The sequence below is a fragment of the Pelophylax lessonae genome, assembly GCF_965119305.1.
Source record: "Pelophylax lessonae genome assembly, chromosome: 12".
Classification (NCBI taxonomy): Eukaryota; Metazoa; Chordata; class Amphibia; order Anura; family Ranidae; genus Pelophylax; species Pelophylax lessonae.
In genome coordinates, this window is record NC_138779.1 from 209,477,132 (window position 1) to 209,503,920 (window position 26,789).

Sequence of the window (26,789 nt, forward strand, 5' to 3'; positions counted from 1 at the left end):
AGGCTTTCAGGGCAGTCATTCGCAAGGGGCTCCGAGGTTGGGTTCCTGCACACACAAACGCCAGGGACACAATTGTCCAGCAGGGGCACAGTTCTGGAGGATGGAACCATGTTCACAGCAGGGTGGCACCCAGGCCAGCTCATGGCCATCACTGGTGCGAGGCTGGGGGGATACAGAGGACACAGACGATACACCTCCCACAGAGGACAGCCTTTCGTTGCCTCTGGGCAGCCTGGCACACATGCTGCAGTGTCTCCACAACGACCGCTGAGTTGCCCACATTCTAACTTGTGCTGATTACTGGGTGGCCACGCTGCTGGATCCCCGTTACAAGGACAACGTACCGTCCTTGATTCACTCACTGGAGCGCGATCGCAAGATGCGCGAGTACAAGCGCACGCTGGTAGACGTGATGCTGCTGGCATTCCCACCTGACAGCGGGGCCACAGTGGAAGCACAAGGCAGAGGAGGAGGAGGAGGAAGAGGTCGCCAACGCAACCAGGGCACCGCCAGCACCTCAGAAGGCAGGGTTAGCATGGCCGAAATGTGGAAAAGCTTTGTCAGCACGCCACAACAAACAGCAGCACCAGCAGCTCATATGGAACGTCTTAGCAGGAGGCAGCATTTCACCAACATGGTGGAGCAGTATGTGTGCGCACGCCTAGACGTACTGAATGACGGGTCTGCCCCCTTCAACTTCTGGGTCTCCAAATTGGGCACATGGCCTGAGTTTGCCCTTTACGCCTTGGAGGTGCTGGCGTGCCCTGCAGCCAGTGTATTATCTGAACAGGTATTTAGCACGGCTGGGGGCGTTATCACAGACAAGCGCAGCCGCCTGTCCAGAGACAATGTGGACAAGCTCACGTTCATTAAAATAAACCAGGCATGGATCCCATGGGACTTTTCCGTACCTTGTGCAGAATAGCGATGGATACCGACCTTACCCAGCCATTGTTCTATTTTTGCTCTTTCTCACTCTTTTGGGGTGTACCCTCATTTAAAATTTCTGAAAAAAAGCAGTGTTGGCTACCTCGTCCTCCTCAGGGCCAGATTAACATAGGGGCTATTGGAGCTGCAGCTCCAGGCCCCTACCTTAATATAGGCCCCGGGTTGGCCATATTCACTGTTACCGCTCTTCTGTCACTTGTAAACACGGAAGTCTGGCTTCTATGCTCGCTTCCCCAGGCAGCTCCCTCAGAACCTCCCCACACAGCACGAAGGCCGGACAAGGAGGGACAGTTGCCGATGCATGGATGTGTTTATGGGCTTCAGAGACAGCATCCCATGTTGAATTAGGCATGCATGGCTGCACCCTTCCTCCTCTAGGTGCATGCCAAGGCACGGGCCTTAAGGCCCTTCAAAATCCTCAGCACCAAGCCCATGATGCTCTTAATCCGGCCCTGGTCCTCCTCCACCGCCGCTTCCACCTACACCGCCCATAGGTGTGCGCAGCCTATTGCATTAGGGTGTGCACCCCAAAGTTTAAATACACATGCATGTGTTTGCCTACATGTACATGGCACCGATACATTACTCTCCCTGCTGGCAAAGTGAAATAGAGCAGAGCAGGTCCGAGGGAGATCTTTCCCATCTCCTCACTGGCAAACAGAGCGATAATGCTATGTGCCCTAGGTGATTAGGGTGTGCCCAGGTACACCCGGCACACCCTGTGCACATGCCTATGACACCGCCACATCCACCACCACCTCAACCTCCCTCCTACTCCATATGGGCCTCGTCCTTCAGAGATGAAGAACATTGTTTTATTTTTCTGTTTTTTTTTTTTGTTGTTTTAAGTTATTTCCCTATCCACATTTGTTTGCAGAGCACTTTCCATGCTCTTAACTACGTTTTGCTGCCATTTGCAGCACTCTAGCCCTTTCCATTGGTGTTTTAGAGCCATTTTAGTGCCTGAAAGTTCGGGTCCCTATTGACTTCAATGGGGTTCGGTGTCTGGGAAAAGTTCGGCAAAAGTCCGGGACACGGACCCGGACTTTTTTTTCAAGTTCGGCCGAACCCGCCGAACACGGACATCCAGGTGTCCGCTCAACTCTAATTATATGTATATAGATATAGATGATGGCTTCTCCCTCTGACAGTTTTGGGAACCTTGACTGTAGTATTGGCAAATAAAGTGAACACTATGGTTTTGAATGGTCATTCTGTACCACCTATTCCAAATACCATAGATTAGTTAGCAAATTGCCTACTGGGAATGGAATCTGCCGTACCCGAACACCCTAAAATGATCCTTAAAAAAAGCACGGACCTTGAGAAAACATATAGCTCCCAATAAAGTTGATGGAATTCAACGTCACACCAGCTGGAACTAGGAAGCTCAAACATTAAAAAAGGTTTTTAGGGGCATAACTTATCCTGTCATTATTCTTAATGTCACAATAGGAATCCATCTACGTTGCAGGTTATTGCCGTTGTTAAAGTTTTGCCACATTGACGCGGTTGTAATGGATCCATCGGTTAAAATTCCATTCCCCTTTGGTTGAGCCCAAATCGTAGGTAACTTAACATTTCTTATATTTCCCTTTTTTCCTGTTTTAATATATAATAAGAACATTTGAATTGTATAAAATGTTTAGATGTTAAAAATGGATTATGCGGGGGGCATGGTCTGGACGCTGAAGAAGATTGCAGCTTAATATCCTCGTTCAGATACTCCACGGTCCGTTTTCTTGCCTATGAGGGAGACGAACACAGCAACCATGGGGAAACCTGAATGAAATTCATCTGCTATGGACCTTGAGAAATAATATAGCTCCCAGTAAAGTTGATGGACCTCAACGTCACACTAGCTGGAACTAGGAAGCTCCTGTCAGGTGGAGATCACTCCGTCTGGCAGGGAAGTGACTGCTTAGAAAGACTTGTGCCAGCTGGGTGCAGAAGCATGCTGGTCACACTTGCATCGTTCCACTGCAGCTCTTCAAGTAATAAATAGTACACTGTATTGGTGGCCAGCGGCTGTATAATGGGTCAGTGTACTGGGCCTATATTATTGTAGAGGCCTGGAACTACAGATCCAATAGCCCCTGTGTTAATCCAGCCCTGACCGCAACAGGTAAAAATGTTTTGGAGTCTCAGGGGAGTTTACCCCTGCAGGAGTGTAACATCTGTAGGAATAGCATTACACAGCATACGTCATCTCCTGTTCTACTAAGTGTGGGGTCTATCTCCTCCAGTGTCCGTTTGGTCTGCAATATGTTGGCCGAACCACACAGACACTGGGGAAGATGATAGGAGAGCACATTACAAACAATAAAAAAGGTTTTTAGGGACATAACTTATCCTGGCATTATTCACAAAAGGAATCCATCTACGTTGCAGGTTATTGCCATTGATAAAGTTTTGCCACATTGACGCGGTTGTAATGGATCCATCGGTTAAAATTCTATCCCCCTTTGGTTGAGCCGAAATCGTAGGTAACTTACCATTTCTTATATTTCCCTTTTTTCCTGTTTTATTATATAATAAGAACATTTGAATTGTATAAACTGTTTAGATAAAAAAAAATGGATTATGCGGGGGGCGTGGTCTGGACGCTGAAGAAGATTGCAGCCTAATATCCTCGTTGCGATACTCCACGGTCCGTTTTCTTGCCTATGAGGAAGATGAACACAGCAACCATGGGGAAACCTGAATAAAATGAATCCGCTATCCGCGAGACACAGGCACGCAGCTCAGCAGAAACGTTCCAGAGATCTTTCGGTCTCAGTCCAGCGAAGGATCATTTTCTACACAGGCCGCAGGATCCACCAGGGTATTGAGTAGAAGCCCCATGAGATCCCCCAGCACACAGCCTTCTGAATCTCAGACACAAGCTGCCAAAACCCTCAGTCTAGAGGACCTAAGAGCTGTAGCCACAGACATAAAAGACACACTCTCTGCTGCAATCTCTGACCTCTATCTAGGCATGCAAGCAGAAGCAACACGGCTAGAAGAGGTGGAGGAAACTACTGACCGCCATGACACTGCCATCCACAAGGCCCAGTAGACCCTAGATGTGTACACAATGCAATTAAGAAACTTACACAGACTTCTAGAAGATCTAGATCACAGGTGTCAAACACAAGGCCCGTGGGCCGAATCCGGCCCTCCAGGCCATTTCATGTGGCCCTTGCACCTCTCCTGCAGCTGCTGCATCTCCCTCATCTCTGCCCCCACCTTGTCTCAGCAGATGGCAGCAGAGAGGACAGAACTCCTCTGCCAGATCCTGTGCTTCCCCCTGCAGCTGCAGAGAGGACCTAACCCAAAAAAATGACAAAAAAATTCTCAATGAGCGTATTTTTAACCGCTTTAAGACCAGAAGATATTACCCCATTCCTGACCAGGCCATATTTTGCGATTCGGCACTGCGTTATTTTTAACAGACAATTGCGCGGTCATGAAATGCTGTACCCAAATTAAATTGATGTCCTTTTTTCCCCACAAATAGAGCTTTCTTTTGGTGATATTTGATTACCTGTGCGATTTTTACTTTTTGCGCTATAAACAAAAAATAGCGACAATTTTGAAAAAAATAACAATATTTTTCACATTTTTTTATATGAAATTCCCCCCAAAAAATGTAAAAATCAAAATTTTTTACCATTTTAGGCCAATTTGTTTTCTGCTACATATTTTTGGTAAAAAAAAAATCGCAATAAGCATATTTTGATTGGTTTGCGCAAAAGTTATCGCAGCTACTAACTACAGGAAATTTATATCATTTTTATTGTTTTTTTTTTTTAACTAGTAATGGCGGCGATCTGCGTTTTTTTTTGCGGGACTGCGACATTGTGGCGGACATATCGGACCCTTGACTGACATTTTTGACACTTTTGGGGGTACCAGTGACTTTACTACAGTAATCAGTGCTATAAATATGCACTGTTACTGTAAAAATGACACTGGCAGGGAAGGGGTTGACTTTTATTGGTGATCAAGGGGTTAATGTATGCCTGGGGCTTACTGACGTGTGTGGGGGGAAGGGATTGTGTGACACAGACACAGATCGCAGGTTCAGCTATGCTGAATCCTGTAATCTCTGACTGCCTGTCACTTAGGAGATCCGCCCGCTTTGTTTACACAAGCGGGCGGATTTCCTCACTCGATCCCTGACGATCGAGGAAGGGCGGCGGTGATCACCGCCCCTCCTCCCCTGGCCCGACTCCCGCTGTGTCTGAATACAGTGGGAGTGAGCTTCTGGCGGCGCGCGTGCCGCCGAGAGAGGGAGGAGTCCAGCGACGTAGGTCTACGTCGCTGGATGATAACAAGCCACTTTGCCGCAGTACCAGCTCAGTGAGCGGTCGGCAAGTGATTAATTGTTTCATTAGACTGTCTGAGGTACCAGTTACTGTACGAGCAGCGTCAGGGGTACAAATGGATGTCATTTTCCTATGACAGCGCAAGAATCACACTCATAGAATAAGATTTCCGGCTTACACTGCTGCATGGGGCAGAAAGTTGGGACAAGTTCTTACGCCTATTGATTGGCGTAAATGCTTTGCTCTGACCCACTTGATGTCCCCTGCTACACTATTTCAGGAGAAAGGGTTCAAGCCTCTGATCAGATGGTACAGGTGCCCTTCCTCGGCTAAATATATCGACCCTCTCCGAGCGGACAGCTGTTGGAGGTGCATGTCGTCCAGAGGTACGCTTTTACATATTTGGTGGGAGTGCCCCCAGATCCACAGATTTTGGAACAACATTGTTGCTCTGTACTGCAGGCTTTAGGCGACTACAGTTTCTGCTACACCGGAATTAGCCCTGTTGTCTCTGATACCTGGCTCCTTCCGGTCAATCAAGATGGATGTCCTTTGGTTCTTCTTGGCGGCTGTCAGGACAGTGATCCCCAGACATTTGAAAACTATACACGTGCCCTCTAAGCTTGAGCAGGCCCTGGAACTGGACAGCATCAGGGACATGGAGAATTTGTTGGCACGGGAGGGGGGCAGGGAGGAACGGTTCTCCGTCACATGGTCGTCTTGGGACATGTTTAGGTGCTCGGATGACTTCAAGTCCTGGATTGGAACACCCGTGATACAGAGTGCCGGTGGGCTGTAGTGGGATGTGTGCAGACCCTCCCAACTTCCTCTCCTCCCTCTGTCCCTTCTGGTTCTTTCTTTATTTCCATTTCTGCAGCACCTTGCTTCACTCCTTTCTATACACTTCTGATGGTATGTCCCTGGCTACGAGTGCAGTCCTTCTTGTGCTTTCATCTGTTGCTCCTCAAGCATTTCACAACAAAACGCCTTGATGTAAGCTACCAACATCAGTACTGGATTACCTCTCTTGTTTCAATGCCCGCTATAGCAGTTTTTATATCACTGTTATTTGTTTTTTCCGACAATGCTGACACATGTTGCACCGAGATACTGTCAGTTACCTTATAACTCTAATTCCCAGGCAGGTTCCAATAGACCTGGTGGTTTTAATTTACTGCTTACAACTATTGATGATTACCAGACATGGGAGTAAGTCACACATGTGCAAGTCACAAGCAAGTCTCAAGTCTTAACCTTCAAGTCTCAAGCAAGTCCCAAGTTACTGTGGCGAAAAGCAAGCAAGTCAAATCGAGTCCCTGCTAGAAGTCAAGCAAGTCAAGTCATTTATTTTGGTCAAGTCACAAATCAAGTCAAAATACTGATCTACCCCAATTTTCACCTTTGAATCAGTTAAAAGTCAGTGGTCAGGAAAGGTTTTGTTTTATTTTCAACAAAACTGCTTAGTGCTTTTTTCTTGGCATATTAAAGAAACACTTTGAATGCCCAAACAGCTCAAAATCCTTCGTCCGGTCATGTTTTAACACCACAGTCACTAAAAACATGTTAAGTATTTCCATTGTTAAACAGCCAGTGTGCTAAAAATCATAACACACCGAGGTGTTTTAAGTGACTGTGGTGTCAGAAACATAACAGGCACATTCATTTTGCTTTAACACATCTTGAGAAAATGCAAATATTTAATAACCTAAAAATGTAAAGTCATTTCGAGTCATATGTCTCAAGTCATGAATACCAAGTCAAAGTCAAGTCGAGTCTTTTATTAATTTTAGTCAAGCAAGTCTCAAGTCCTCAAACTGGTGACTTAAGTCTGACTTAAAGCAGAGTTCCAGCCTTGGGGGTGACATTTAGATAAAAATACCCCCGGGACAGTCAGGGCTAGTACATTCCACAATGGATAGCCTCTGAACTGTCCCGGGTCGCACTTACCTTTTAGAAAAAATATTTACCTTGAAAATTTCTTCTCCAGCGCTGCCATCTCGGATGTGGGCAGCTGAAGCCAGCGCGTCCTCTTCTGCGTCCTCTTCCGTGTCCTCTTCTCCCAGAATGCGCCTGCACCGGCCCCGCTCGTCACTTCCGGCGTGGCTGTTCATCCCTCCACAGCTTCTGGGCATGCAGGGAATGACACGCCTGCACCGGAACTGACATCGGGGCCGGTGCAGGCGCATTGATTCCTGGGAACGATGACTTTCAGCTCCCAGGAATCAATGCAAGTGGGAAGTGACGGTGCGGGCCGCGGCCGCCGAGGGAGGAAGTGGAAGAAAGGTGAGTATATTTTCTTCAATAACAAGGTAAGTAAACAAAAAAAAAATCGTAATTGTCCATTTGTTTTTCAGGTGACCTAGAGCAAGCGGATGGCCCAAAATTGATTTTGTCGATTTTGAGGCCGGAACTCCGCTTTAAGTCAAGTCATGTGACTTAAGTCCCCCACCTCTGATGATTACCATGCTTGACTTATCTGTATGTTCTCTATTGTTTCTGCTCTTTCCCATGCTATGTAAAATTCCTTCCTCTTTCGATAAATTAAGATTGCACTAAATATTGTAATAACAACCAGCAGAAAAGAGATAAACGTGAATATTGTTCTACAATTTCTGCAAATATTGTGGTGGTCAGTTCGAGACCTGCTAGAAACAGAATCAGCTGACGCGTTTTAGAAGTAGATTCTTTCTTCAGGTGTGTAAAATGAGTAGAACAAAATCTGCTTGTTGTTTTGGCAATATACCAGCTGTAACTGAACCAGCAAGGCAAGTTCTCAGGAGAATGTCATATAAAGTCCTCCCTGAATAAAAGGGTCCCCGTCCGTCCATCATTTTACAATGACGCGGGTGGGAAGCAGTTAACATAGATACCAAAATCTTCTGCATGCGTAGATCACTGGGATAATGCCCAAAAGATACTGCACAGGTACTACATGACTCATTCCAGACTACATGTGATGGATAAAAACATCTCCCCACTCTGCTGGAGGGATTGTCAAGGGACGGAAAACCTAATTCATGTTCTCTGGAGTTGTCCGATGATACAGCCGCTTTGGAAGGAAGTTTTCTCTCTCATTTCCACTATAATAGAGAAAGATTGTGCCTTGAACCCCACATAAGCACTTCTGAGCTTTGACGAAATACTCAATAAAGTCAACCTACACTATGAAATGGAAAAAATGCTAGCGTATAAGGAACATAGGGCTACCATGTTCCATAAAAAATGGGACATCTGGAAAGCACAAACCTCTGAAACTGATTAATTTATGACATTGTTTAAATAAGATCATTACACAGATGCTTTTACTCCATAGGGAATTATCTTATACTGGTGGTAGAAATCAAACCCCCCTCCCCTGCCTCCCTTCTTACCTCTGAATATGATATAGTTACGTCCAGTCTTCAACAAGGTCCTCCTGGGTGGTAACCTTGTGGGTGAAAACTGTATATAAGTCTGTTTTCTTGTTCAATAAAGTTGTTCTAGAGTAACTTCACCCTCAATCTAGAGTCTTGTCTCTTATTGGGGGAATATGCTACAAGGCATTGCTATGGTCTTCCATACTCCCTTAGATAATCACTAAGCTCTTGTAAGAGCTTGTGTAAGAGCTTGTTCTGCTGCACTCTCTGGGGAAAGAGAGGTTCACCCACGGGAACCTGGACCCTTGTTGTATGTCCAGGGTGGGTAGGAGACGGCAAGACTCTAACCAAGCTGCGGCAGTTCGTGGGGTCTGAAGTGGTTACGGTGTCTGGTGGAGTGCTTAGAGCCCTCGGGAAGCACTATGAGCATCTGTCAACGGAGATACCCAGTACAGGGGTGTCTTGATCCGGTACAGCTGTCTCCTTGCCTTAGTTGATCTACGGTTCAGAGTAGTGAGTTATATACTGGAATAGGAGGGGGGTAGTGGCGCACCCACCTCCACACAGAATTTTACTGGGGATGCCTGATCACAGTGTGACCACAGTGGGGTGACAGGCACCTCCCTGCTACAATGTATCTCCAGTACCTCGCTACCTCCAGCCCTATTAGATGCAAGGCCCAAGAGGAGCCCAACACAATGAAGCCATTTCGGCATCCTTTTCTTTGCTTTTACTGGGCTAATCAGCATTCAGTTGTAAGCCACTTTGCCTCAGTTGTATTACACCGTTCTCTGTTTTGTGGTCAATGTACACGGATTATGATGTTACTGTTATCAGTTATACAAGTGTATGCTTTGTACCTTTTTTAAATTTCTAGTAAAAATGTATGGTTATAAAAAATAAAAAAAATAGATACCAAAGTAATAAACCCAATCACTAAAATCTCATATAAGCTTTGTTAATTGCAATTTTAAAATAAATTTTCGAATCTTTGTATTAATCTAAAATTTGTATGTAATCTTTCATTAAGGCACTTCCTGTAATAGGGTGACAATGCTTTGTACCTGTCTCTCAATTTTGCTCCTGTGTTGTCAGACTGTCCCTTTCCCTGTGGCTTCCACTGGAGACAACATGTGACCATTTCATCACAGATTATGCAGGCATGGTTCACTGTTGTCATTACAAACACAACCCTTGTGGTGGTATGTCGTGGTGAGAAGAAGCTGCTGCAAAAGGGACTGAAAGAGTTCAACAGCACTTAGATGCAATAAGGGATGAAAAAAGGCGATAAAAGGTGGTAAAAAACAAAAAAAACTATATTAGGTTTTGCATCTACCATGATAAAGAAATAAAAACTTACAAGTACATTCTAGTTTACAAACAAAAAAATATCTATTAGGATAATTGACCTCACTGTGGGCTTTACCCAGCCTTATGAGATAACTCAGATTTAGTCACTACAGAATGAAAGGACTGTGCGCACGTATTAACCAAAAGAAAAAGTCTTTCATCTGGAGGTCCACCATGCAGTGAGTCAACTAGGAATTATGTGACCTGTTTCTTGATTAATTTCCAGGTTATGATAAGAATGTCACCTCTAGCTATTGCAAAGTTTCCCATCTTATATGATTGCATGGCCACAATGTTACCTGAGGCAGCTAAGAAAGGTATTCCAGAAATGTTTTGACACCCATGTATTTCATTTTGTTTGCTTCCAGTAAATGCACTACCACTCCTTACCTGTCTGCAATAAAAAATAAACTCAAAAAACATTGTAAAATTGTATATTTCTAGTCAAATGTCTATGACATATGGTACAATATGTCCCCTGTGTTCCTCTAGCTGCCTCAGGGAGGATGGTCCCTCTACACCACGTTGATGTGGGGTGCTGTCAAGACGCTATAACTCCTTGTGTTCCATGGTCAAGAGGCTCCTAGGACCAGGGGCTGACTGGTAACTTTCAGCCCAAGGGGCAAATACAATCCAGAGGCCCATGGTGCAGTGACTTGGCCCTCCTCCCACTCTCCCTCTTCCTGGCCTCCTCCTGACCCCCATTTCAGGCTGAATCTCTGCTCCAGGTACTCTCTACTCACTGGCTGAATCCAGGTTCCCAACCTGGCCGGCAGGGGGCGGTTGGGGGGTGCCGGGACAGCTCAGTTGGGGCTGGCCGAGGGAGAGTCTCCAGTGGGGCATGGAACCGGCTTCTACTCAGACACAGTTTACACCATCCATGCCGAGGGGGCTGCACTCTGTCCTTGTCTTCATTGTGCAATCAATAGGTCAGCAGCGGGGACTTTTTACTTCTCTTCTCCGGGAATAAGTTTAGGTATGTCCGTTGCAGAAGCAGTGCAACCTTTTAACAGGGCATCAGAGTGGCCCAGGGGGCAATTGCCCCCTGCCCCCTGGCCCAGTCCTCCACTGCCTAGGACCGTTACTAGGTATAAAAAGAGTTGCTATAAATCACTAGAGACAAGGCTAGAGCTAAAACTATGAGATCAGCTAACTCTGGCTCAGGGCTCCCTTCTTCCATCAAACTGACCTATCTCCGCCCATGTGGCCCCTTTGTTTGTAAATTTTGCTTTTAGAGTCGGTTCACACTGGGGCGACACGACTCTGTACTACTTCGGGGGCGACTTGTGCATTACCATGCACCACGACTTCGGAGCGACTTGCAGGGACTTCACATAATGGAAGTCTATGCAAGTCGCTCCGAGGTCGCCCCGAAGTAGTACAGTACCCTTTTTCTAAGTCGGAGCGACTTGTGTCGCTCCTATTAGAACGGGTCCTGTAGCGGTCAATGGACCGCGAGGGAGCGCGACTTGTCAGGCTGACCAAGTCGTCTGACAAGTCGTGCTAGTGTGAACCGACTCTTAGTTTTTTCCAGGCTGGTCATGTGATGGACCTCTTCCTCTTCAAATCTTTTTTTTTTTTTTTTGGACCTGAGAGATCCCTGATAAGACAGAGATTGGTGCTATGGTGAAGACTTCAGATTCATCTGAAGAGTTCCATGGGGCCCATAGAAGTTCTTTTGGTTAATAAAGACACTTTAAACTCTCCTCCAGTTGTTGTGCCTGTTCGACCTCCCAAAGATCTTGTCCAATCAAATGCTGCAATCACAAACACCCCCCATTAAGCTGCCCTCAGCCATGAAACGGAAACCCAAGCCCCACCCACCAGCTACGCTTCCGAACCACTGTTTCTGAAACACAGGAATGCCCTCCGTCCAGCCCAGCAGTGGAAGATTCTGGATCCATCCATCTACCCAGTGTAGATACCAGTTGCCCCTTCCAGTCTTCAGCCTCATTAGACAGCAGTGTTGATTTGCCAAATCCATCTACCTCATTCCAGCCAATCAAGTCTGACCCATCAGATGTATTGGAGCTACCCACAGATCTCTCCAAATTATTCGACCCAACAAAAGAATGCACGGCCTCTGACCTGCTAGTCACCATTTGTCTACATCTTTATGATACCCAGTTATTATTTATTCTTCAGGTTTTTTTTCTGAAATCAGCGCCGATTCATCTCTTATATCTTTATAATTTTAGTATTTTGTGATAATACAGAATTGGCTGCTCTTTTCTTTAACTTTAATTTACTTTATATTTACTGCTCTCACATCTGATACCTGATTAGCAGCGCATAGGCTCCCCTTTCTTTTTTGTAATAGAAGTGACCAGATTTTCTTTTTTTTTTTTTAAAAAACCTGTGCTAAAATTAAAAAAATGTAATAAAATAAATAGGAAAAAAAAAAAATTAAAGCACCCCCGTCGCTGTGAGCTCGCTCACGAAAGAAAACGTACACGGAAGTCGCTCCTGAAAATGAAAGCACTCTTCAAACCACACCTGTGAGGTATCACCGCGATCGCCAGAGCGAGAGCAATAATTAAAAAAAAATAAAGAGCTCCTCTGTAACTAAACTGGTAACCGTTAAAACATTTTAAAACTTTGCAAATAAAAAATTATTAAATTAATTAATTTGTGCTTAAATTATTAAAAACCCAAAATAATAATATGTGATATAATATTAAAGTGCCAATAGTGCTAATAAAGTAGTAAATATAATATAATATACCGTATATACGCGAGTATAAGCCGAGGCCCCTACTTTTACCACAAAAAGATGGGAAAAATCATTGACTCGAGTATAAGCCTAGGGTGAGAATGCAGGGCGGCGGGCATAGTACAGGAGAATGCAGGGTGACTGGCATGGTGCAGGAGAATGCAGGGTACTGGCATGGTACAGGAGAATGCAGGGTACTGGCATGGTGCAGGAGAATGCAGGGTACTGGCATGGTACAGGAGAATGCAGGGTGCTGGCATGGTGCAGGAGAATGCAGGGTACTGGCATGGTACAGGAGAATGCAGGGTGACTGGCATGGTGCAGGAGAATGCAGGGTACTGGCATGGTGCAGGAGAATGCAGGGTACTGGCATGGTGCAGGAGAATGCAGGGTACTGGCATGGTACAGGAGAATGCAGGGTACTGGCATGGTGCAGGAGAATGCAGGGTACTGGCATGGTGTAGGAGAATGCAGGGTACTGGCATGGTACAGGAGAATGCAGGGTACTGGCATGGTGCAGGAGAATGCAGGGTACTGGCATGGTGCAGGAGAATGCAGGGTTGTGGGCATACTACAGGAGATGCAGTGCTGTGGGCATGGTACAGGTGGACCATGCCCGCAGCACTGCATCCCTTGTAGTATGCCCGCAGCCCTGCATAATGGCAGGTAGTGAAGCTGTTTCACTTACCTGTTCCAGAGGCGCCTTCATTTTAAAAATGGCACCGCCCGGCGCCGACACGTCATTGCGCACGCGCCGCTCGTATACTTCCGGTTATTCCCGGCCTCTCCCGAGCGGCGGCGGCGCGTGCGCGGTGACATGTATGCGACGGGTGGCGCCATTTTTAAAGCTTAAGCCCGTCAGAGCGGCCAGGGACTTTTTTTTTTTTCCTTGACTCGAGTATAAGTTGAGGGGGACGTTTTCAGCACAAAAAAATGTGCTGAAAAACTCAGCTTATACTCGAGTATATATACGGTAATACTCATAGAAAAGAGAAAATAAATAGATATAAAAGTCCAGTGTGCAAAGTGCAAAAAGCCAATAAACAAAGTCCAAAATGTAATCCTAAAGTGATCTGTGCTCCCTCCATACTTTAGGATTACATTTTGGACTTTGTTTATTGGCTTTTTGCACTTTGCACACTGGACTTTTATATCTATATATTTTCTCTTTTCTATGAGTATTATATTATATTATATTTACTACTTTATTAGCACTATTGGCACTTTAATATTATATCACATATAAATATTTTGGGTTTTTAATAATTTAAGCATAAATTAATTAATTTATTTGCGCAACACTATATATTTATTTCAATTAAGCACACTATTATGAGAAGTGGAGTGTCTGCGGCAAATAACTGATCGATTTAGAGCCTGAGGGTCGCTCGCAGGACTTATTCCTTATATTTTAAAACTTCGCCTATGGAGATTTTTATTGACCGTAGTCGGTCGCCATTCCGCGGGTGTGCGCAATTTTAAACCGTAACATGTTAGGTATCTATTTACATGGCGTGCCATTTTATTCTCCAGAGTCTTTGCTATATATATAAAAAAAAAAAAAACATATATATATATATATATATATATATATATATATATATATATACATATATATATATATATATATATATATAATGTTTAGGGGTTCTAAATAATTTTCTAGCAAAAAATACTGATTTTAACTTGTAAACAACAATTGTCAGAAATGGGCTCGGTCCAGAAGTGGTTGTTACTCAAAAAAAAATGTTCTCATTCCTACCAAAAAGAACTCAGTTCTTGTCTTTAAACCTGTTTTGTTACATATTTCCAAACTAATAATGATAGATAGGATGAGATTTTAGTTTCCTCATACCATTGGCAATATTTACGCCCACCATGATTCCACCATAAATAGGCTCAGCGTTGACCTCCAGCAGTAGTGACAGAGGTGACACCGGCACAGCACACGTTGGGTGGAGGATGGACGGTCTACTGAGCTTTCTCTGCCTGCTTTGTGTCCTCATAACACCAGGTATGTCTGATCTCAGCAGGTGATATCTTTTGAACTACTGCTATGTTATCTCTGTGGACTAAGATAATCAACTTTCCACCTAGTCGATGAGAGAGTTAGGTGGTACTGGTGGGACCACCGGGAAAGTTATAACAATTTTAATCTTGGGTTTAGTGGTTAGCACCTCTGCCTTGCAGCCTTAGGGTTATGGGAGTTGAATTCTAGCCAGGATCATATAGGGTTTACATGTTCTCCCTTTGTTTGCATACTCCAAAGACATGCTGGTAGGCTAATAGCCTCCTGTGAAAATTATCCCTAGTTTGTGAGAGAAAGGAACCTTAGATTGTAAGCTTTGAGGGCACGGACTGATGCGAACGTACAATATTTAAAATGCTCTGTGAATTAATGGTGCAATTTAAATACCTGTGATAAATACCATTTTCTGTAAGTGTCTATGTAAGGGGGTTCTTGTCTGTCAATCAATAATCAATCTTGAGTGGGGGCGTGGCCGCGGCGCGGAAGATGGCTGCTTGCTAATCCTGCTCCGCCGAGCCGCCCGGGACAAACGCAGCCACCCAGAGCTCAGACCCAGCAGACACCCGCTAGCCGCACCGGCAGCCTCCGCAAACACCCGCCGACATGGCCCGCCGAAAGAAGGGACCGGAGCAGTCCAACAAACTGTCCGGTTTCCTCATCTCACAGAGCTCCGGGCTACACCAAAATGGCGGCGCCCCGGGAACACGAGGAGGACAGGGAGCCGCTGCGCTCCATAAACTGCAGCCGCTCTCTACCCACCCACCGCTCCACAGGCAGATCGCCAACCCGGACAGTGGCCAGTCATCTGAGTCACCTTCTCCTCCTTCTCCCTCGTCCAGGAGCCCAGCTAAGAACAAGCAGAGGAGAGACTCACCGCAGAGACCATCCATGTTCCCAGGTATGGACACCAGCCTCCCTGGACAGCACACACATGCTTCTCCCTCTCATGGCCCTGACCCCTTTGCCTCCTTCCCCACCGGTAGCAACCCTATCTCTGAAGGCACTATGAGAGACATGATGTATGCCCTGCGCAATACTATGCAGGCTGACATGCGGTCTTGCATACAACAACTCAGGATTGACATGGGCTCCCTGGGCACTCGGGTTGATTCCCTAGAACGCACGGCTGACACCCATGCCACCATTCTTAATTCTGTCATTACAACACTTAATGCCCAAACGGATGAAATCCACTGGCTCAAAAGTAAAGTGGCAGACTTGGAAGACCGTTCCCGGCGGAACAATATAAAAATTAGAGGAATCCCTGAAACAATCCTGCCTACCCAGCTCCTTCAGCATGTCACTGCGCTTTTCCAAGCACTGCTCCCTAACGCATCAGCATCAGATCTCATTATAGACAGGATACACAGACTGCCGAAACCATCATTCCTGTCAGGAGATGTACCCAGGGATGTACTCCTCAGGGTTCACTTCTATCATGTGAAAGAGCAACTTATGATGGCGACAAGGCAAAACATGCCACTACCGGAGGGATATGCAAACTTACAACTACTCCCAGACCTCTCCAGGCACACTCTGCAAGCCAGGCGTAATTTGGCCACCATAACCAAAGCCTTACGCAACCACAATGTGCCACACAAGTGGAAATACCCAGCAACTCTATCTGTCACTCATGGCGGATCCACTGCCCTGATAAAAACTCTGGACGAAGGAATTCAGGCACTGCGGAGATGGAACATTTTGCCACAGCAACCCTTTGATCCTCCTGCATCGCCTCCCCTCAGGCCACTGGAAGCGGACTGGCAACTGGTCTCTCGCAAGAGACCCCCCAGGCACGACGACATCTTTACGAGCTCTAATATGTCACCTACTTAACTCCGACTAAGGTCCCAGGCCATAGGAGCGTGAGCCCTTGGCCCTCTCACTTTTATCGGTATGACCGATCACGGACTGCCGAGACGGTCCTTTTCTTACCCTTTTACCCTGTTTGTTTTTTGTTCTTTTGTTTTCTACCAATTTCCACTTGTTCTACATGGCATCATCGCTGCGTATACTGATCTCCTGCGAAAATCCCGCACCCTAGGGATACATCCTTATGGACACTTAAGGAACCTAGACTTTCTTCTCCTCTACAGTAACAACCGGTATTCACCCTCGCTAGAACATCCGGACGTCCCATGACTATTAAACTTTTGTCCATCAACGCCAATGGCTTAAACCATCCCGCTAAGAGGCGCACATTATGGAAAGAGGCCTTGGACCATGGTGTGGACGTTTTAGCGGTCCAGGAGACCCATTTTAAAAAAGGGGTTCACCCATCTTGTGCCCACAAAGACTACACCCAGATCTTTCTTGCCTCCGCAGAAGAAAAAAAGAGGGGAGTTCTTCTGGCCTTCAGATCGTCGCTGTCGGTCAAGATTCATCACTCTGTCCAGGACCCACAAGGACGATTCATAATAGTGGTTTGTGAACTGAACGGATCTCCGTTCACCATAGTTAACTTGTACGCCCCGAACTCACATCAATTGCGATTTCTAAGACGTCTACTCAAGCAGGTACACAAAGTCAGACAGGGTCGCTTGCTCCTGTGTGGCGATTTCAATATTGTTGCAGACCCTGGGCTGGACACCTCTTCGTCCCCCCGGGGCCGGCAACAATCGATGGGGGGGCTGTTACATTCGGAAAAGTTGTATGATGTATGGCGGTGTCAACATGCCACCGAGAGGGATTACTCCTACTTCTCACCCAGGCACAGGTCTTACTCTCGAATAGACTTATTTGTGGTTGATGGAGATCTCCTATCGAAAGTGTCCTCCTCGACGATCCAGGACATTACTTGGTCAGATCATGCAGCGGTTGAACTGATCGTCGAGGAGAACGCTCGGGTAGCGTCATCTCGTATTTGGAGATGCGATACTGGAATGCTGCAGGACTCGGGCTGCTCTACCCGGGTCTCGGGCAGCTTAACGGAGTTTTTCCTGCTCAACAAACAGTCGGTCTCGGACCCCTGGGTGCTGTGGGGTGCACACAAGGCCTTCGTGAGAGGGGTGTGCATTCAGCAGCAGGCCAGGAGGAAGAGACTGAGGAACCAGAAAATGTCTTCCTTGTTGACTGAGATTCATGTTTTGGAGGAGAGTAATAAAAAGGGCCCCACAGTCACTATATCAGATCGCCTAACTCGACTTAGGCTAGAACTCCGAATCCTCCTACTGGAAGCCTCGGATAAACACCTCAATTACCTAAAGCAAAAGTCCTACTCACAGGCTAACAGGGCTGGTAAATTTCTGGCGAATAGAGTTAGACAAAAGCAAGCCAAGTCTAGAATCCCGTTCTTGATAGACCCCGTCACTAAGGCCAAGATTACGCACCCGCAGGCTATTGCAGATGCCTTCGCATCTTTCTATGGTTCCCTGTACAACCTAAAAGATGACCCCTCAGAACACCAACCCTCAGTAGCTGACATAGAGAAAATTTTAAGCGCCATTAATCTGCCGACACTCTCCTCATCCCAACTGGCCTCTCTCAATGCACCCATCACACTTGAGGAAGTCCAATCTAGCATTAAAACCCTACCCAAAGGCAAGTCACCAGGGCCTGACGGTCTCCCCAACGAATATTACCAGCTATTCCTTCCCCATATAGGTCCCACGCTGACAGAGGTCTTTAACAAAGCTATGACTGAAGCTAGTCTTCCCCCTGACATTCTGAGTGCACACGTAGTCACCCTCCCGAAGCCCGGCAAGGACCCAACCACCCCAGCGAATTTTCGACCCATCTCTTTACTAAATTCGGACGCTAAAATTTACGCGAGAATCCTATCCAAACGTATTCAAAAGTTTCTCCCCTCATTGATAGCCAAGGACCAAATGGGCTTTACGCCTGGTCGCCAGACATCCGACGCCACGAGACGAATGGTAAATATTCTCCACCTAGCGCAACGACGCAAGATACCTGCTGTCCTCTTAACGTTGGATGCCGAAAAGGCATTTGATAGGGTACACTGGGGTTACATGGAACATACGTTACAAAAATTTGGTTTTTCTGGCCCTATCCTTTCCGCTATACTAGCCCTATACTCCTCTCCCTCAGCCCATGTGTACACGTCAGGGATGGTGTCCAAAAGTTTTCCCATCACTAACGGCACGAGGCAAGGGTGCCCCCTCTCCCCCACGATTTTTAACTTACTAATAGAACCCCTCGCCGAAACTATCCGTTCACATCCTCAAATCATTGGCTTTTCTTACCCCTCATACCACCACAAAATCACATTATTCGCGGATGACATCATCCTCATGCTAACAGAACCATCTAAATCCCTCCCAGCTGCGTACACGATTTTACAACAATTCCACAATATCTCATACTATAAACTCAACGCGTCCAAGTCCACGGTCCTGAACCTTGGAGTTACGCGTCAGACGCAAACTCTACTCGCATCGTTGGTCCCCATCCCTTGGTCCACGGACAAAATCCACTACCTAGGTATTGACCTCCCAGCCGATCCCACAAAACTCCTCACAGTTAACGTGACTAGGCTTCTCCACAAGTTGGACACGGAAACCACACATATGCAACCTCGGTACTTATCATGGCATGGAAGAGTAGCCGCATATAAGATGTTTTTGCTCCCTCAACTTTTATACCTGTTTAGGGCCCTTCCCATTCACTATCCAGCAACATGCTTAGCTAAATTCACTTCTCATATGCAAAAATACATATGGGAGGGGAAAAGGGCCCGTTGTTCTGCCTCTGTCCTGACCGCCAAAAGATGCCATGGAGGAGCTGCGGTTCCCAATATTCAAGGATACTATTGGGCCACTGTACTAGCACAAACCCGCAACTGGTTCCACACAGTCGATGCCCCCCTTTGGGTAGACTTGGAAACCAACATAGCCCCCACCGAGAACCTTAGGGACTTACTTCTGGGGGATGCGTGGCTCCCTTGGAACCTCTCCTCCTTCTCCCCTACCATGCAGGCCTCCATAAAGGCCTGGCGCAAGGTCATTGGGCCTGACAAGGACTGTGCCCTTCTTCCTACCGAAAACATTCCATCCTCAATCCTACACATATATCTGCCTGACCTCCCTGTGAGTGTCACCACCCAGGGGAATATCGCGACTATTCAGCACCTATACAGACAATCCTCCCTCATGCCCCCTGACCAGATTCAGACGCAATTCCAAATACCGTGCTCCAGTTTTTTCCAAATTTACCGTATACATCACTTCATGAGACAACACCCAGTCCAGCACATTAACGTGGAGGGGAAAGTGTGGGAGCTGCTTACGGCAGCCCCCAAAAATACACCAAAACTGTTTAACTTTTACCATGCCATTCTAAATACTGGTGACTTCTTCAAAACAATGACCATGTTCAAGTGGGATAGGGATCTCAGGGAGTGTTTCTCGGTATCCCGATGGAAACGTGCATTGTCAGAAGCAAATAGACATACTCATTGCGCTAATCACTGGGAGATGACACTTAAAATCACCCATAGATGGTACTACACACCATACAGGTTAGCGGGTTTCTCTAACAAATACTCCCAACTCTGCTGGAGAGAATGCTCCTGTGTAGGTACAATTTTTCATGTGATGTGGTCCTGCCCGTCTCTTACTAGCCTGTGGAACCAAGTGTTCAACTATATAGCGAAATACACAGGTTGTATAATAACACCCAATCCAGCTCTGGCCATCCTGCACCTAGGTATGGATACCCTCCCTCTAGTGTACAGACCATGGACATCGCATGTCCTACTAGCCACGAGAACACTAATTTTGAGGAGGTGGAAGTCCACAGACGTGCCTAACATGACTGAAGTGATCTCACTGTTACGTACTAACTATCAGTTTGAAAGATCTATAGCCATTAATAATTCGCAGCTACATAAATTCACTAAGTATTGGGACTTTTGGTCCAAAGATTGAAGATTAATCATTTCTTATACTGTGTAAATGACGTTGATGATTGCCATGCACTTGTTGTACTGCCATGTACTTTTTACATTGAACTGCTACGTGTTTTGTTTGTTTGACTTAACTCTTTAATAAAAAAAAAATATTTTCAAAAAAAAAAATAATCAATCTTATATTCTAATATTTTTTTCAGGTTATTCTCTTTCATGCGTCACATGTATGGGACAAACTTCCTGCACGGGATCTTCTGAGATCTGTCCGTCTAATTACAGCTGTGGCTTGGCCTATAGAGAGACCATTGAAGGTACGCTTTGCTAAATATTTCTGCAGTACAATCAATTTTTATTTTCATTATTTAAGCAGGACTCCAACCAAAGCAAACCATTCAGAGTAGAGCGAATGAAAGCGGAATTCTCTGATGGGTTTTTGAGGGTTCCCTGATCCTTAAAGGCTGTATTGTCTAAAAATGTCTTGTGGTGGCTCTAGGTTCCCTAGTATGTCTCGTGTAGTCCTCTATGTATGATCCATGAAGGCTGAATTGCCTTGGCTAGGGATGGGTTGGATGTTCGCTGAACACCCGGGGCGCTCAGCGGCAAGTTCGCCTGCCGATGAGCGCCCCTACTGCACTGCACGATTGCAGCGCATTAAGTGCTTGTGATTGGCCAAAGCATGCACCTGACCTGTATGCTTTGGCCAGTCGCAGCACAATGTCCTGTCAGAGCCATGATTGGCCAAGGGCAGGGTGCCTTTAGCCAATCATGGCTCCAATCAAGTCCACTCCCCACACTATATAAGGCTGCTGCTTACATGGCAGCCGTGTATAGGGTGTGACATAGGCATGTGCAGGGGGTGTGCAAGGTGTGCCTGGGCACACCCTAATCACTTAGTGCAGTGCTGATTACCCCTACTGCCCCAGCTTCCCCCATGTTGGCCCCCTCACTCTACAGTGCTGCTGGCCAGGGCCGTTTTCATATTGATTGGACCTGGGCAAACATTTTCTTGGGCCCTCTTGAATCCACTTATCAACTATTTGCAGGCAGTGCGGGCTCAAGGGGCAGCTGCTTTGGGCCCCACAACAATGACTGGACCCGGGGCAGCTGCCCCTTTTGCCCTGTGTTAAAGACAGCCCTGCTGCTGGCTTCCCTCCTCTGGAGAGTGAGGGAAAGGGGCTAGTAAATATGTTATTTACCAGCACCTTCCTTTTCTAAATGAACACACTCTGCTCACTGTCTCCTTTCATAACTGAAGCAAAGTAAACTGTTTACTACACTTCGGTTTGTGAATGAATAGAAAGCTGCTCACCACAGAGCACTTCCTATTGATTCACTGTCCTGTGTTTGAGCTTTGGGGTGCACACCCTAATGCAATAGGCTGCGCACACTAACGGTGTGTGATAATAGAGGTTAGGGCAGGTAGTTAGTGGATAGTGTGTTGAGTCAATTTAGTGCAGTCAGTGTAATGTTCTGGTTATACCCCACTTTTAAAATGTATAAATATGTTGTAGTCTTGGGTCCCCTCTCAGTGCTCCCCATGTTTTGTGCCCCTGTCACTTACAGTTCATGAGCAGTGCCATGTCAAGCTGACCGAGATTTCCCATAGACACCAATGTTAAATACAGGGAGCAGTGCCATGTCAAGTTGACCAAGAATTCCCATAGACGCCAATGCTAAAGATAGGGAGCAGTGCCATGCCAAGCTGACCAAAATTTCCCATAGACACCAATGTTAGACAGGGAGCAGTGCCATGTCAAGCGGACCAAGATTTCCCATAGACGCCAATGCTAAAGATAGGGAGCAGTGCCATGCCAAGCTGATCAAAATTTCCCATAGACACCAATGTTAGACAGGGAGCAGTGCCATGTCAAGCGGACCAATATTTTCCATAGATGCCAATGAGCACTGAAAGCTAAAAATTGGTCTATGTTCTCAAGCGCCTGGTAAGCTAGGTAGTTAAGATCCAGCCACAAGCACGAGACCCACTTCTGAATACAGTTATTTTTCGGGACCCACTTGCTTGTAATTGAATATTGTCGCTTTTTTTGTTTATAGCACAAAAAAAAAATAAAAAATCGAACAGGCGATCAAATACCACCAAAAGAAAGCTCTATTTGTGGGAAAATAAGGACATTAATTTTATTTGGGTACAGCGTCGCACGACCGCGCAATTGTTAGTTAAAGTAACACAGTGCCGAATCGCAAAGAAAGGCCTGGTCATTAAGGGGGCAAATCATTGCGGTCCAGAAGTGGTTAAACCTGCAGGAGGACCGGTGGTTTTATTTGTATTTAAATTAAATTTAAAATTAAATTAATTAAATTACTTTACTACTGCTTTAGGCCTGGTTCACATGTATGCGGGTTGGCGGCCCACTTTTGCACAGGCATAGCAGCCCATTGATTTGAATGGGCTGCCATGCCCTCGTTTGCCGCAGAAAAAAGGTGCATGCAGCATTTTAAAAAATGCAGTGGCCGTGAAATCCATCCTGCTTTTGCACCATGCGAGTTACCTGCAGTTCCAGCACTGGCAAGCTTTCTGCATTTTTATATACGTGGGCCCAGCATTTAAAAACACAGTTTGTGCGTACAGGAACTGCAGGTAAGTCGCATGGTGCAAAAGCAGGATGGATTTCATGGCCACTGCATTTTTTTTTAAATTCTGCATGCACCTTTTTTCAGTGGAAAACGCAGGCATAGCAGCCCATTAGAATCATTACAGAGTGACTGCTGGGGCTGCCGAGATCACATGCCAGATGATAGCACCAAACACTAGGGATGATCGAACTTTTCAAAAGTTCGGTTCGACCAGAACACCCAAACTTCCCGAAAGTTCGGCCCGGATTTCAGAACCCCATTGAAATCAATGGGACCCAAACTTCGGTAATCAAAAAACACAATTTTGAAGCCCTAAAACCCAATAAATGCCCCTAAAAAGTGCCTAGTGTTCTGGGTCATGCCCCAGGGACTATTAATCACACAAAAAAAAAGGTTCTTAAAAATTGTCATTTTTGATAGAGAGCCAATTATTGAAAAAATTATTGAAAAAAAAATGAGATTTCTTTGGATTTAGTGTCTGGGGGGTCTAAAAAGTGTACATGTGAAGTTTCAGCTCTGTAGCATGTCCAGAACCAGAAAAAAAAAGTTAGTTTCTATTAGAATTGCAATAGAACAGGCATATGGCTCTGCTATTTTCACACCTTGCCGGTTTTGTAGCTGGCATTTTTTTGGGCATTTTTTGGGGGTTATTGGAGGCAGGCATAACATCAGAACTTCTGTGTAGGGGTATATATACACACACACATGTATGTATATATACACATACACATATATAGGTGTGAAAGTAGCAGAAACCTATACTTGCGCTAATTAAATAATTAACACCCATATGGCTTCTCTGCTATAACACCTATATGTGTGTATGTGTATAAATACATATAAGTGTGTGTATATATATATATACCCCTATACAGAATTTCAGATGTTTTGCCTGCCTCCAAAGACCCACAAAAAATGCCCAAAAAAAAAGAAAACGCCCAGGTGTGTTATTGCAGGCGTTTTTTTTTGGGCATTTTTTTGGGGTCTTTGGAGGCAGGCAAAACATCTGAACTTCTGTATAGGGGTATATATATATATACGCACACACTTATATGTATTTATACACATACACACATATAGGTGTTATAGCAGAGAAACCATATGGCTGTTAATTATTTCATTAGCGCAAGCATAGGTTTCTGCTATTTTCACACCTATATGTGTGTATGTGTATATATACATACATGTGTGTGTGTATATATATACCCCTACACAGAAGTTCTGATGTTATGCCTGCCTCCAAAGACACCCAAAAAATGCCCATAAAAGCCAGCTACAAAACCGCCCAGGTGTGTTTTTGCAGCAGGCATTTTTTTGGGGCATTTTTGTGGGGTCTTTGGAGGCAGGCAAAACATCTGAACTTCTGTATAGGGGTATATATACACACACACTTATATGTATTTATTCACATACACACATATAGGTACTATAGCAGAGAAGCCATATGGGTGTTAATTATTTCATTAGCGCAAGCATAGGTTTCTGCTACTTTCACACCTATATATGTGTATATATACATACATGTGTGTGTGTATATATATACCCCTACACAGAAGTTCTGATGTCATGCCTGGGGCGAAGCCACTATCCGGTTCTGTAAGTGTTCTAAGAGAAACAATGTTTTCTCTATAGCGGTCACCCTGACATGGAAGGGTTTGGTCACCCTGCCATAGCAGTCAGAGTCAGTTCACCCTACACTACATTACGGTCACCCTGGCACTTAACACTTTCCCTACAGAAACTAGATTTTTGAATCTAACTAAAGTGGAAAATAGTACCCTAACTACACTAGATATCCCTTTCCTCACACTAATAATTGCTAAATGACACTTTGAAGCAGAAGTAACAGAACTGCTTCCACTCTCTTCCACGTCCTTGTATTACAATGCTAGGAATTTGGCGGGGGCTATCTTATATACTGGGAGGCGTATTCACTAATGATTGGCCTCTGGACCCCCTAGTCACTCCAGTCACATTCCTAGCATTCTCCTGCCCCCTCAATTGGCTTTTACTGATGGTTCTGGTCCAATCACGGGCTTTTAAAGCCCATTTCCTGTCCCATTGCAATGTGGTCGGTTCTGGTTGCCGAATTCCGAACTTTTTCAGCAAAAAGTTTGTAATTCGGCCGAACCTCGAACAGTCAATGTTTGGGTCGAACCAATGGTCGACCCCAACCGTTCGATCATCCCTACCAAACAGCAGTCTCGGGCCTTGTGTATGTATATCTATGCAATGCTGGCTTTTACAGGTAAATAAGAGAAGATGCATAAAATTTTTTTTTTTTTTTTTGCTTTGTATTTTTAGTCCTATATTTATGCTTATTTTCATAATGTTTTCATTTATATATATATTTTTTTATTTCAATTAATCTATTCTATTTCATCGTATTTTATGTATTTTACTTTAGTTTTACTATGCCTACTATAGGCATTAATTATATTAACTTTTTATGTTTTTTGTTTTCTTTTCGTCTTTTTTGTTTTCTCTCCCTTTTCTTTCTTTTTGTTTCATTTCTTCTTCTTTTTTTTTTAAGTTTTTCTTTTTTTCTTTTTGGAACCCAGTTATTCCTTCATTGCAATCCGCCTCGGGCCAATTGCGATTGGCTTTAACATAATGGCTTTTTTTTAGTAGGAACGTGGGGGAACGCAGTTCAGGCACCTCCAGAACTGAATGTATGTTAAGGCAAGGGGAGCTGGAGTGTGCTAGAGGGTCTATTGATGTTGGTTGCTGGGAAATCTATTGTTGCTGGAGGGGATCTATTTTTGCAGAAGAAGGGGTTTATTGTTGCTGGGGTGGGTCTCATGTTGGTGTGGGGCTCAATTGTTGCTGAGAGGGATCTACTGTTGAGGGAGGGGTCCCTGTTGCTGGCTGCTGGATGGTCTATTGATGCTGGCTGCTGGGCAATCTATGGTTGCTGAAGAGGATCTATTTTTGCGTGGAGATCTGTTGTTGCTAGTGGGGGATCTATTGTTGCTGGGGTGGGTCTTATGTTGCAGGGGGCCAATTGTTGGTGGGATGGATCTACTGTTGAGGGAGGGGTCTAATGTTGCTGGTTGCTGGAGGGTCTATTGGTGCTGGCTGTTGGGAGTCCATTGTTGCTGGGGTGGATCTATTGTTGCTGGGGTGTCCATTGTTGCTAGACCTGCTTTACTGCCTTTTCTAGTATCATTAACAAATTCCATGCAAAATAGTTTGCGCCACAAAATGATACCTTCTGTACGTTCTGTATTCTCTAAAATGGGTGGTACTGGGAGGTGAGTAAGGGGTGGAATCACGGAACGGTTCTTGAAGGTAGGTTGGGGGCGGAGCCAATGAGGTGACTTGAAAGGGAGGAGTTCCTGCACCTATTCTCTGAGAAAAAAAAGCCATGCTTCTTCTCCCCCCTCTCTCAGGGAGGGATTTGCAGCGCTGGTTCCCCCTTGTCTTTACATTGCATGAATCCCTGAGTGGTGCGGAACGGGGCACACGTGCGTTACATCTGTGACACATGTGCGTGATCTCTGTGTTTTCTTCTGATGGACATCATGCATCTGCGTCAGGGCCAGATTAACGTAGGGGCTATTGGAGCTGCAGCTCCATGCAGGCCCCTACCTTTTATATAGGCCCCGGGTTGGCCATA

The 26,789-nt window shown here is 45.5% G+C and overlaps 1 protein-coding gene across 1 annotated transcript in view; it reads left to right on the plus strand.

The window, feature by feature from the left end:
* Positions 1 to 14,639: 14,639 nt before the first annotated feature.
* Positions 14,640 to 26,789, plus strand: part of LOC309569018 (uncharacterized protein) — a gene marked incomplete at both ends in the record, with an annotated part of 63,859 nt that continues 51,709 nt past the window's right edge. The window contains 2 exons of the mRNA XM_082274779.1: positions 14,640 to 14,691; positions 20,776 to 20,886. Coding sequence (XP_082130905.1) covers positions 14,640 to 14,691; positions 20,776 to 20,886 — 163 coding nt within the window. The remainder of the gene's footprint in view (positions 14,692 to 20,775; positions 20,887 to 26,789) is intronic.